This window comes from Somniosus microcephalus, chromosome 7, assembly GCF_052327205.1.
Source record: "Somniosus microcephalus isolate GS21.2 chromosome 7, FLI_Smic_1.0, whole genome shotgun sequence".
Taxonomy (NCBI): domain Eukaryota; kingdom Metazoa; phylum Chordata; class Chondrichthyes; order Squaliformes; family Somniosidae; genus Somniosus; species Somniosus microcephalus.
The window spans coordinates 35775533-35788749 of record NC_140993.1 but is presented as its reverse complement, the minus strand read 5'-3'; the positions used below and the strand labels follow the sequence as shown (position 1 = coordinate 35788749).

The following is a 13217-nucleotide window of genomic DNA, read 5'->3' as shown; positions in this document are numbered from 1 at the left end:
GGGACTGTTTGGATTTCGACCCCGTGGGCGGGCACCAGCTGTGCGATATTCTCTGCAGTGCTGTAGCTTGTAGTGAATAAAGTCAAGGCTTCTGTTAAAAGGCCTGTTTATTTTCTCTGCAGGAAGCTACGGTTCAGAAGGATGAACTCATCTGTTTCACGAGAGCTACAGTGTTCACAGGTATTTGGTCGTTCCATATCTCAGGAATCTGTGGAGAGCTCCTCAATGGAGGACTTTTGGAGTGAAGTGAGGAGCATTAAGGAGAGCAGACAGAATGGACACGAGGAACAGAACCTAGTGGAGGTCAAGACACCTGATGGTGAGTTCTGGGAGTGATGGTGGGCCTCCTAGTGATCAACAGTGAGATGTGATATTTAACCATCAGCAAAAAAAAGGCCTGATAATTCGTAAAGCAAAGCTGTTTTGTACACCACACATATGTGGCTATTATGTAACCGCAACTAGACTTGGAACACAAATTGCACAGGTTTGACATATAGATAGTAAGGTGTTACAAGACAGTAAAATACCAAGACCCTTTTAGGTAGCATCACGAATGCAGCGCAAAGCCTGAACTATCTATTGGTGTGAACTATGCGTCACATTACCACTGTACGTCCTCTGTTTTATTCTGCAATGCATAGAAATGGAAGTACTAAGTTCAGGGGCAGCAGGCACTCGTGACTATCCCATATTTTAAACTGCGGTTTTACTGCACCCTGTAACTGCTGCTGTAGCGAAGCACTAATTGGTGCTGCCGAAGTAAGGGGGAAAAATTGAGTTGCGCCCCCTTTGGGCCCTACTTTTAGCGCCCCGAAGAAATTAGCACCCCCGTGGCCGAAATTCATTGGTAGTGCCCCAAGAGGGAAGCGGGGCGCTACTGGAAGCGCCCCGCCTCCCTCTTGGGGCACTGCAACCATGCAGCGGTACTGCAGGCCTTCCTCCCCTTCTTAAAGGGGAGGGGCCTTGCGCAGCACGACCTGGGGCCCAGCTGGGCCACCAGGGATCGGAGTGCCGGCAAAAGAGCCCGGCACTCAAGAGAAGTGCTGGGCTCACGGAGCACAGCCGGCACTCCGCGGGGGGCTGCAGAGGAGGCCGCGGACAGCAACGAGGGCAGGTGCTGGCAGGTGGCCAGCAATAAAAATGGCCGCCCGGCACCTTCCCTTTAATTAGCGCCGCCCCGGCCGCAGGTAGGCCCCCCCGACCCTGTCGGACATAGCGCCTGGCGGTAAGTCAGGGGGCGCTACCGAAGACCGCGGCCGGGGCGCTGCGCAAGTCGATGAAGTCACTGCTGGCGGCGCAGCACCACGGGGCGCAAATGGTTATCGCCGCTGCTAACCTCCCGCTGAATTTCGCAGGAGGCGTTGGTGGTGCCGCGCCCGGGCGCTAGTTGCTTTGAGGGTGCTAACAGGAAGCGCAAAGCAACCAAAATTCCCTCCCCCGCCCCCCCCCCCCCCCCCCCACCCCCCACCCCCAAGTATTTTTAGGTTCATTTGCATAAATTTCTGTCACATTCTTCAATTACAGTGGGGGGATGGGGGATGACTAATGGCTGGAGCTAGCTCACTGGCTATAATGTGCAATTTTTAATTGAAAGTTCATGTGCCTCCACTCCACCCTGAGCACTCATTGTGTATACCACGCACCCTTGTAAAATATGGTATCAATCTGTTCGTGCATCACTGCAAATGTTATATAGTATTCTGCTCTCTAAGTTCTCTCCGCAACTCCATCGAGTTAATGTGCTGCACGCTGTATCACGAATGCAGGTCAGAAAGGTGCCAATTCCGACTTCTTTTCTATGCTGAGCTAGTTAATCTTAGCCTTGGCACAATGCATTTCAGGGAAAGCTGGATCAGCACATATGGGGAATAGAAGGATATGCGGATAGGGTGGGAGGAGGCTCGCGTGGAGCATAAACACCGGCACGGACCAGTTGGGCCGAATGGCCTGTTCCTGTGCTGCACACTCGATGTAATGGTAGGGGCTGTACAACTGGCCCAAGTACCAAGGGAGCTTCGACCAATTGCACTGCCTGGTGACCATCCATTGACTTCTGATGGAAGCTGTGTGTATGCAGATGTCAGGTAAGTCTTTGATGGTTGAAAATCCTGTTGATTCTTGCTGTTTAGGTACAATGTGAAGGATGGCTGCTTGGGTTAGGCAATGTAGGTCTGTCCGCATCTGCAGCAGTATAAGCCAGCCTCTCCAGGGAAAAAAGAGAATTCTGCCCTCTGATTTGTTATGATAAATCCGCTTAATGGACATAAAACAAATTGAAGTTTAAACATTAGCCAATACTGTATCTGGAATGTATCAACAGACATGACTGGCTGTAGGCAGAAGTTAATACTTTTCAAGAGGGTGTTGTCCAATGCAAGAATCCACTAAGTACCTGTTGAAGTTCAATGGGTCTGTTTGGCCATACCAGTTCAGCTGTATTATCTTGAACTGGAGTGATTACTGTTGTTGGCATTAGTTGCACAGGGTAAGTGGGAACATTCATGAGAACCATTAAAGTATCAGGGGAAGGCAGATGGACCTGTGAACTGGTTGTGAGGTAGTGTTTCCCCAGATACCATTTGATCTCTAAGCTCCTTTACTGGAGCTTGTTTGCTTAGTACGTACTTCATTTCCCCACCCCTCCCAATTTTCTCCCCCTCTCTCCTGAAGGCCCTGATTCATGATGGGATACATGAGAATCCACAGAAGAAGTGCCCATTCTTAATTTGTGAATCTGTGGTTATTCAATTATGAAGGGGCATCACAGCCAAGCTCAACCCTTCCCTCACCTGATGTGTACGGCCACATACTCACGTACACACTCGCTCACACTGACACACATCACGCATACATTTTGCAGCAGGGTCACTGGAAACAACAACTTGTGTTTGTACAGCGTCCCTCACAAGTAGGACATTTGAATGTTTTACAATGAATGTGTATTTCTAAGATTCTCTTTTTTAAATTTCTTTGCTCAGCCTCCTTTTTTTGTTATTTGTTCGTGAGATATGGGCGTCGCTGTCACGGCCAGCATTTATTGCCCATCCCTAATTGCCCTCGAAGGTGGAGGTGAGCCGCCACCTTGAACCTCTGCAGTCCGTGTGGTGAAGGTACTCCCACAGTGTTGTTAGGGAGGGAGTTCCAGGATTTTGACCCAGCGACGATGAAGGATCGGTGATATATTTCCAAGTCAGGATGGCGTGTGACTTGGAGGGGAACTTGGAGGTGGTGGTGTTCCCATGCGCCTGCTGCCCTTGTTCTTCTAGGTGGAAGAGGTCGCGGGTTTGGGAGGTGCTATCGAAGAAACTCAGATGGTTGAATTTTCCACCTTTAATAAATGCGACCTTGTGTTGCCTTGCAGAGGGAGAAATGGAAGCAGAGTGGCTGCAGGAGGTGGGCTTGTCTACCCTCGTCTCGGGCGCTGCCGGAGAGGACGGGATGGCTCTGCTGTCCACGCTGACCCGGGCTCAGGCCGCAGCGGTCCAGCGCCGGCTGGACACCTACACCCAAACCATGAGGAGAAGGAACAAGCAGCCAGTCCGAGACGTTCGAGACGTGTTTGGTGTCACTGACTCTCCGGTAAGTACAAAGAAAGACTTGCATTTCTATAGCGCCTTTTGACGTAAGAAAACTACTAGGCACTTGGTCTAAGCATTAAACAAAGCTTTAATCAACTGTTTTACAACATGGAGGTCTAATTGTGTCCTTCACTAGTTCCTGTTAAGAATGTGCTGCGCAAGCTGGGCCCGTGCCCGAGTATTTATACTCTCCCTGGACAGCGCCACCCATAGGCTGCTCAGTATTATTTCATAAGTCTTTCTTTCATGAATGACTGATTCATGTCGCCTTTCATGACCTTGGAACGTCCCAAAGCGCTTTACAGCCAATAAAGTATTTTTGAAGTGTAGTCACTGTTGTAATGTGCGAAACACGGCAGCCAATTTTCGCACAGCAAGCTCCCACAAACAACAATGTGATAATGACCAGATAATCTGTTTTTAGTGGTGTTGATTGAGGGATAAATATTGGCCAGGACACCGGGGATAACTCGCCTGCTCTTCTTTGAATAATGCCATGGGATCTTTTACATCCACCTGAGAGAGCAGACGGGGCCTCGATTTAACGTTTCATCTGAAAGACGGCACCTCCGACAGTGCAGCACTCCCTCAGTACTGCATTGGAGTGTCATCCTAGATTTTTGTGCTCCAGTCTCTGGAGTTGGATTTGAACCCATAAGCAGCACTCGCTGCTGAAGAATGAGATCTGCTGCTGGCTGTGAAACTAGGCCCAGCAAACATGAGGGCCTTTAGAAGAAGAGGGAATAAAACGGCACGAAACTGGGCTGAAATGTAAATTAATGCCCTGGACTTGGGTGTACAGAGCACAATTTCAAAGCTTGTAAATGACACGGAACTCGGAAATGTAGTGAACAGTTTGGAGGATAGTAACAAGCTTCAGGAGGACATTGACAGACCGGTGAAATGGGCAGGCAGATGGCAGATGAAATGTAACGCAGGGAAGTGTGAAGTGATACATTTTGATAGGAAGAATGAGGGGAGGCAATATAAACTAAATGGTAGAACTTTAAAGGGGGTGCAAGAACAGGGAGACCTGGGGGGTGTATGAACACAAATCTTTGAAGGTAGCAGGACAAGTTAAGAAGGCGGTTACAAATGCATATGAGATCCTTTATTAATAGAGGTATATGGGCTGAATCTTAACTCCCATAAAGGGTGGGTTGGGGTCGTGTCAGAGGTTAAAATGCCAAAAATTTGAACCCAGAAACTGTACAGATAACTGTAGCTGTAGTAAAGAGATCTGTCTTTACTACAGCTACCGTCAAGCAGCTGGGAGCAGCGAGGCGAGGTGAGGCGGAGCCCGGCTTAAAAACCGGCTCCACCAACGAGGCCCGACCACAGGGAGCAGCGAGGCGAGGTGAGGCGGAGCCCGGCTTAAAAACCGGCTCCACCAACGAGGCCCGACCACAGGGAGCAGCGAGGCGAGGTGAGGCGGAGCCCGGCTTAAAAACCGGCTCCACCAACGAGGCCCGACCACAGGGAGCAGCGAGGCGAGGTGAGGCAGAGCCCGGCTTAAAAACCGGCTCCACCAACGAGGCCCGACCACAGGGAGCAGCGAGGCGAGGGGAGGCGGAGCCCGGCTTAAAAACCGGCTCCACCAACGAGGCCCAACCACAGGGAGCAGCGAGGCGCACCAAATCAACAGCAGAGGAGAGAGGTAAAAAGTAATCAGAGTGTGACGTCACCAGGGAGCAAGTAAGTGATTGGTTGGTGAGTATTTCTCTCTTTTCAATACAAGCTTGACGTCTGTGGTGTTAAATTTCTAGGGTCTCTGGTGTAGTGGGGACAGTTGGTAAATAAAGCGCCCTAGAGTATACCTGTAACTGGGGTATTGAATAAATTTTTTAATTAATTAAAGGAGTAAGTCATGGCAGGAGAGCTCAGACCCGTGTTCTGCTCCTCTTGCTCCATGTGGGAAATCAGGGACGCTGCCAGTGTCCCTGACGACCATGTGTGCGGGAAATGCATCCAGCTGCAGCTACTTGTAGACCGCATTGCGGCGCTCGAGCTGCGGGTGGATGAATTTTGGAGCATGCGCGATGCTGAGAGGGTCGTGGATAGCACGTTTAGCGAGTTGTTCACGCCTCAGGGTAGGGCTGCACAGGGGGTGACCATCAGGCGGAGCAACAGAGGCAGGCAGGAAGTGCAGGGCACCCCTGCAGACATCCCCCTTTCAAACAAGTATACCAAGTTGGATACTGTTGAGGGGGATGACTCACCAGGGGAAGGCAGCAGCAGCCAACTTCCTGGCACCAGGGACGCTTCTGCTGCTCAGAAAGGGAGGAAAAGGAGTGGGAGAGCAATAGTGGTAGGGGATTCTATCGTAAGGGGAACAGATAGGCGTTTCTGTGGCCGCAAACGTGACTCCAGGATGGTTTGTTGCCTCCCTGGGGCCAGGGTCTGGGATGTCACTGAGCGGCTACAGGGCATTCTTAAGGGGGAGGGGGAGCAGGCAGAGGTCGTGGTCCACATTGGGACCAACGACATAGGAAGGAAGGGGGATGAGGTCCTGCATCAAGAATTTAGGGAGCTAGGTAACAGATTAAAGAGCAGGACCTCAAAGGTTGTAATCTCTGGATTACTCCCAGTGCCACGTGCTAGTAAGTATAGGAATGGGAGGATAGAGCAGATGAATGCGTGGCTAAAGAGTTGGTGTAGGGGGGAGGGTTTTACTTTCCTGGATCACTGGGCCTGCTTCTGGGAAAGGTGGGACTTGTACAAGTCGGACGGGTTGCACCTGAACCAGAGCGGGACAAATATCCTTGCGGGGAGGTTTGCTAGCACTGTTGGGGGGTGTTTAAACTAACTTGGCAGGGGGATGGGATACAGAGGGGAGCTGAAATAGGGGGTGATGTGCTGCCAATTATAGAGAATAAAACAAGTCAGCTTGGTAGACAGGGCAAATATATAAGGGCAAGGCTGGATGGCATCTATTTTAATGCAAGGAGTCTTGCAAATAAGGTGGATGAACTGAAGGTGTTGATAAACACATGGGAGTATGATATTGTTGCTATCACGGAGACATGGTTGAGGGAGGGGCAAGACTGGCAGCTCAATATTCCGGGGTACAGAATCTTCAGGCGAGACAGAGGGGGAGGTATAAGAGGAGGGGGTGTTGCAATATTAATTAAGGAGTCAATTACTGCAGTAAGGAGGGATGATATATTAGCAGGGTCCTCTAATGAGGCCATATGGGTGGAGCTTAAAAACAAAAAGGGGGCAAGCACCTTGCTGGGGGTGTACTATAGGCCTCCAAACAGTCAGGGGGAGATAGAGGAACAGATATGTAGGCAAATCTCAGAGAAATGTGCAAATAATAGGGTAATAATAATGGGGGATTTCAACTTCCCCAATATTAACTGGGATAGTCAGAGTGTGAAAGGCTCAGAGGGTGTAGAATTCTTAAAGTGCATCCAGGAGAGCTTTTTGAGCCAGCATGTAGAAAGTCCTACAAGAGAGGGGGCGGTACTGGACCTAATTCTAGGGAATGTGGCCGGCCAAGTGGAAAAAGTGCTAGTAGGTGAGCACTTTGGTGATAGTGACCATAATATGGTAAGATTTAAGGTGGTCATGGAAAAGGACAGGGATGGGCCGGAAATAAAGGTTCTAAATTGGGGGAAGGCCGATTTTAATAGGATAAGGCAGGATCTGGCCAAAATGGACTGGGATCAGCTACTTGTAGGAAAATCCGCATCGGAGCAATGGGAGGCTTTCAGAAGGGAGATTGAGATCATACAATGGCAACATGTTCCCGTAAAGGTCAAGAGTGGTTCCAAAAACCACAGGGAACCTTGGATGTCAGGGGATATACGAGAATGGATTAGGAAAAAAAGGAGGGCTTTTGGTAGATACAAAAGGCTAAAGATGGAGGAAGCCCTAGAGGAGTACAAAAAGTGCAGGGGGATACTTAAAAAAGAAATTAGGAGATCAAGGAGGGGCCATGAAATAACACTGGCGAGCAAAATAAAGGAAAATCCGAAGATGTTTTATAAGTATATTAAGGGTAAGAGGATAACTAGGGAAAAAATAGGGCCCATTAGGGACAAAAGTGGCAATCTGTGTGTGGAGCCGGAAGATGTAGGAGGGGTTCTAAATGAATTTTTTGCATCTGTTTTCACTATGGAGAAGGACGATGTAGACATAGAAATAGGGCGGGGGGACTGTGATATGCTCAAACATATTAACATCGAGAGGGAGGAGGTATTGGCGGTTTTAGCTGGCCTAAAAATGGATAAATCCCCAGGCCCGGATGAAATGTATCCCAGGCTGCTGTGTGAGGCAAAGGAAGAGATTGTGGGGGCTCTAACACATATATTCAGGACCTCTCTGGCCACAGGGGATGTGCCAGAGGACTGGAGAACCGCTAATGTAGTACCATTATTCAAGAAGGGTAGTAGGGAAAAACCGGGGAACTACAGGCCAGTGAGCCTAACAACAGTGGTAGGAAAATTATTGGAAAAAATTCTGAGGGACAAAATTTGTCTCCAGTTGGAGAGGCAAGGATTAATCGGGGATAGTCAACATGGCTTTGTCAAGGGAAGATCATGTCTGACTAATTTGATTGAATTTTTTGAGGGGGTGACTAGGTGTGTGGATGAGGGTAACGCAGTGGATGTGGTATACATGGATTTCAGTAAGGCCTTCGATAAAGTCCCGCACAGGAGACTGGTCAAGAAGGTAAGAGCCCATGGAATCCAGGGTGCCTTGGCACATTGGATACAAAACTGGCTTAGTGGCAGAAGGCAGAGGGTGATGGTCAAAGGTTGTTTTTGTGACTGGAAGCCTGTGGCCAGTGGGGTATCACAGGGATCGGTGCTGGGTCCCTTGCTGTTTGTGGTCTACATTAATGACTTGGATATGAATGTAAAAGGTATGATCAGTAAGTTCGCGGATGATACAAAAATTGGTAGGGTGGTAAATAGCGAGGAGGGTAGCCTCAGTCTGCAGGACGATATAGATGGGTTGGTCAGATGGGCGGAACAGTGGCAAATGGAATTTAACCCGGAAAAGTGCGAGGTGATGCACTTTGGGGGGACTAACAAGGCAAGGGAATACACAATGAATGGAAAGACCCTAGGCAAGACGGAGGGTCAGAGGGATCTGGGTGTGCAAGTACGCAGATCCCTGAAGGCGGCGGAACAGGTGGATAAGGTGGTAAAAAAGGCATATGGGATACTTGCCTTCATTAGCCGAGGCATTGAATATAAGAGCAAGGAGGTGATGATGGAGCTGTATAAAACACTGGTTAGGCCACAGCTGGAATACTGTGTGCAGTTCTGGTCGCCACACTACAGGAAGGATGTGATCGCGTTAGAGAGGGTGCAGAGGAGGTTCACCAGGATGTTACCAGGGCTGGAGCGCTTCAGCTATGAAGAGAGACTGGGCAGATTGGGTTTGTTTTCCTTGGAGCAGAGGAGGCTGAGGGGGGACATGATTGAGGTGTACAAAATTATGAGGGGCATAGATAGGATGGATGCTGAGGAGCTTTTTCCCTTAGTAGAGGGGTCAATAACTAGGGGGCATAGATTCAAGGTAAAGGGCGGGAGGTTTAGAGGGGATTTGAGAAAGAACTTTTTCACCCAGAGGGTGGTTGGAGTCTGGAACTCACTGCCTGAAAGGGTTGTGGAGGCAGAAACCCTCACAACATTTAAGAAGCATTTGGATGAGCACTTGAAATGCCATACCATACAAGGCTACGGGCCAAATGCTGGAATATGGGATTAGATTAGACAGGGCTTGATGGCCGGCACGGACACGATGGGCCGAAGGGCCTCTATCCGTGCTGTATTACTCTATGACTCTATGACTCTAAGATAACATTACAGAAACCAAACCGCCCACTTCCGGTTTTAACGGAGGCGAGGCGAGGGGTGGGTGACGATGTTCCTTTCCATTCTTTTTGGGTCGGGGGGGGGTACGGCATGGCCCATTCTAAATATCGCGCATGTGTGGTTTTTCCTATTTAAAAACCTTGTGGTGCAGGCTTCCCGCCGGAAAGGTCTCCGGCCTGTCGGGTAAGCTGCCTGTGGGCGGGAACCCGACAGGAACAAATTTAAAGGAACCCCGCAGTTTAAAAACTGCAGGCCATTCGAGAAACACGTTTTTCCGACCTCACAACAGTCTTCCCCCCCCACCCCCCCCCTCCCCCACCCCCCCCGCACGGAACTCGCCTCCAGGCTAAAATCCAGGCCACAGAGCAAGGAAGTTATGCTGAACTTTTATAAAACACTGGTGAGGCCTCAGCTGGAGTATTGTGTCCAACTCTGGGCACCACACTTTAGGAAGGATGTCAAAGAGGGTGCCGGAGGGATTTTCTAGAATGGGACCAGGGACTTCAGTTATGTGGAGAAGCTGGGGTTGTTCTCCTTAGAGCAGAGAAAGTTTAGAGGAGATTTGATCGAGGTGTTCAAAATCATGAACAGTTTTGATGGAGTAAATGAGAAACTGTTTCCAGTGGCAGGAGGGTCGGTAGCCAGAGGACACAGATTTAAGGTGATTGGCAAAAGAACCAGAGGCGACATGAGGGAAACATTTTTTTTACACAGCGAGTTGTTGTGATCTGGAATTCACTGCCTGAAAGGGTGGTGGAAACAGATTCAATAGTAACTTTCAAAAGGGAATAGAATAAATACTTGAAAGGTAAAAAAAAATGGGCAGGACGATGGGGAAAGAGCAGGGGAGTGGGACTAGTTGGATAACACTACCAAAGAGCCGGCACAGGCACGATGGACCGAATGGCCTCCATCTGTACTGTATCATATAATGCGATGAAAGATTCTCATGACTAACCCGTGAGGTTTGATGAGTTTGCAGTAAGGGTGTGATCATGTTCATGAGCTTCCCTCTGAGGGGCGAGGTGACGCAACAATGTGGCGTCCTGCCAGGATTCCTGAACAGAAACTTGGAGAACTGGTGTGTTCCGAGGACTGGAGGAACTCTCCACAAGGAAGGATGACCATTGGATTTTGGAACTGGAAGCGTTACTGTGACGACCACATCAGGGCCAGGTTTCTTTCTTCTGCTTGGTTTTTAAGTAATGACTGGCAACTGTGCCATCCTATTTGTGGTGACGAGCCAGTAAAGTCTAATGGGTCAGTCCAACAGTGTTCGGGTTGTAAGTTAGTCTTGGGCTGTTACGCAAAACAGGCATTGATGGGAAAGAAAATCAGGCGGAGGGTGAAACAGGCTGCTGATTCGCTATCGGCCAAGACTAATCAATACCTCTTCATTTCTGATCTGTTCTAGTGGCGGTGTGGCGGTTTTGTTTACTTTTTAAAGCTGTCACCGATGGTATCCTCGCCTTGGCAGCAACGCTGCCCCGAGAGTGATGTAGCATGTAGGTTGCCTCCAGCACCTCTGGGGGCAGCACTGCTTCGCACATCAATATACACAGCATCAATTGAGTCAGAAGCTTTCATCTTGTCTGGACAGTGGTGGATTTAAGGGCTGGCAAAGCACGTTGATACGGTTTTCACTGTCTTGGTCTGTGTGCAGCTCCCTCCGCCCCCCCCCCCCTCCGCCAATCATTGGGAGAAGGCCCAAGGCAACCAAAAAAATAAAATGTTCAAATAATGACTTGGAAGCAACTGGTGTTAAAGGCGTTGGATTTTGCTGCTCTGGAAGCTGGGGTTATATTACGGAACCACTTCATGAGGCGAGCTGCCCGACCTCCTGTACAGGGACCATTTCTGCCAAACTTTATACGATTTGTCCCCTAATTCATTGTGTATGGCGAGCTCTGGTCCACTCAATGAGCTGCCCTGGCCGGCTCAATACGCTGCAGCTGGAATTTCTGAGTGTTGCAGCAACGATTTAAAGCAAATGTTTTTCTCTTTTTGAATCCGCCCCCCCCCCCTCCGACCTCCTATTACATTCATCGATAAAACAAAGGGATTAGAAGTAAAATTAGGATTACAGCCGGCCGACAATACCGTTGGCTAAAGAGTGCACAAGCCAATGAAAGTGAGCGCACTTCAAAAGTATTTCATTAGTTGTGAAGCATTTTGGGGCTCCGTTGGGATTTTAACTCTGAGCGTGTTTCCAGTCCAGCGAGTTCATTCCCCGCCCGCCAGAGGCAGAAAGAGGCCACGGCGATTTTTAATTGCCGAGACTCACTTAAATGCCGTTGGTCCACTTCCAGGTAGGCGAAGACCCGCAGAGCAGCTCCGGCTGGGGTAGACCGTGTGACCGATGCGCCCCCACCCTCCCCACTGGTTTCCAGGTAAGTGGTGGAGTGGGGAGTTTTTGGGAATGCCTCGCGGGAGGGAAATGTGGAGTAGGCTGGGGCAGGGGTGGCCGCAACTTTCCTCGTGGGGCCTGGAGGAGCATTCCGGCTTCTCTTGGGCCTCCACAAAGGACATTCCGTGACTTGCCCGGAGGGTCTCTTCGTCCTTCCAACCAGGTGCTGACCTACTTCCGCCTGGCGGGAGGAGCTGCAGCAGCTTCCACGTTCAGGGCCTCGTTCAAAATGCCATCGGGGTCCTATTGGCGGAATAGGACTCCAATTTGTATCAATTAATGAGGCCCCCATCAGCTGTAGGCGGCTGCCTCATCCGCCTGCAGATTAATATCGGAGACGGCGGGACAGGGTCAATACCGAGCGAATTATAAACCTGCTTGTTTATACCTGACTACGCACTTGGGTTCCGCTGGGCATAGAGTTAAAATCGACCCCTTTCAGTATGCAATAATGTTGTTTTAGATGACTGGTGCTTTTACCTGCTTTAAGGAGTGACAGATAACAACGTCACGAAGACAGTGAACTAAAGACATTTTGCATTGTAATGATGCTGAGTGTTCTGCATCGGTCAGTCTCTTGAAATCACCGGCTTGCATTTTGCCCTGAAGAGCAGAGTTTGAATCGGTCTGAAATGTGTGCAAGAGGGAGACTGTCTTACAAAGCTCCCTGGATGCGTTCGCCCCCCCCCACTCCCATTGGCCAAACCACTGACCATTCTGAAACCCTCCCCTGGGCTCAGCAGGCAGCCTCTGGGCCACCCGACTTTCTGTTAAGGAAGTCTGGCCATTAGAATTGGCTGGGCCTCCTTCTGCCACTCCCGGACAGGCAGGCCTCGTTCTAGGCCACTTTTCCATCTTGTAAATGAAAATGAAAGAAATTTAAACTCTTGCATTTACATAGAGCCATGGATGGCCCAACGCGCTTTACAGCCAATTAAGTACTTTTGGAAGTGTAGTCACTCTTGCATTGTAAGAAACACAGTAGCCAATTTGCGCATAGCAAGGATCCACAAGTAGCAATGAGATATTGACCAGATAATCTGTTTCAGTGATGTTGGTTGAGGGATAAATATTGGCCAAGACACCTGGGAGAACTCCAGTGCTCTTCTTCAAGATAATGCCATGGATCTTTTACATCCACCTGAGAAGGCATATGGGGGGAAAAATTCAGTTGGTTGCGCCACCCGTTAGTGCCTTAAGAGGGCGCTAAGTGGGGCACAAACCAACTGGCGCCCGGGCGTGGCACTGCCCACGCCTCCCGCCAAATTCAGTGGGAGGTTAGTGATGGCGCTAACCGGTAGCGCTGCGCCGCTGGCGATGACGTCATTGGTGTGCGCAGCGCCCCGCTCACGTCCCGGCCATGATCTTCGGGAGCGCCCCCTGATTTACCGCCGGACG

The 13217-nt window shown here is 49.8% G+C and overlaps 1 protein-coding gene across 3 annotated transcripts in view; it reads left to right on the top strand.

Annotated features, from left to right (window-relative positions):
* Positions 1-13217, top strand: part of arhgap28 (Rho GTPase activating protein 28) — a 220593-nt gene that overhangs the window by 137374 nt on the left and 70002 nt on the right. For all 3 annotated transcript variants that reach the window (XM_085992399.1, XM_085992397.1, XM_085992400.1), the window contains 2 exons: positions 123-319; positions 3365-3582. In XM_085992399.1, coding sequence (XP_085848525.1) covers positions 123-319; positions 3365-3582 — 415 coding nt within the window. The remainder of the gene's footprint in view (positions 1-122; positions 320-3364; positions 3583-13217) is intronic.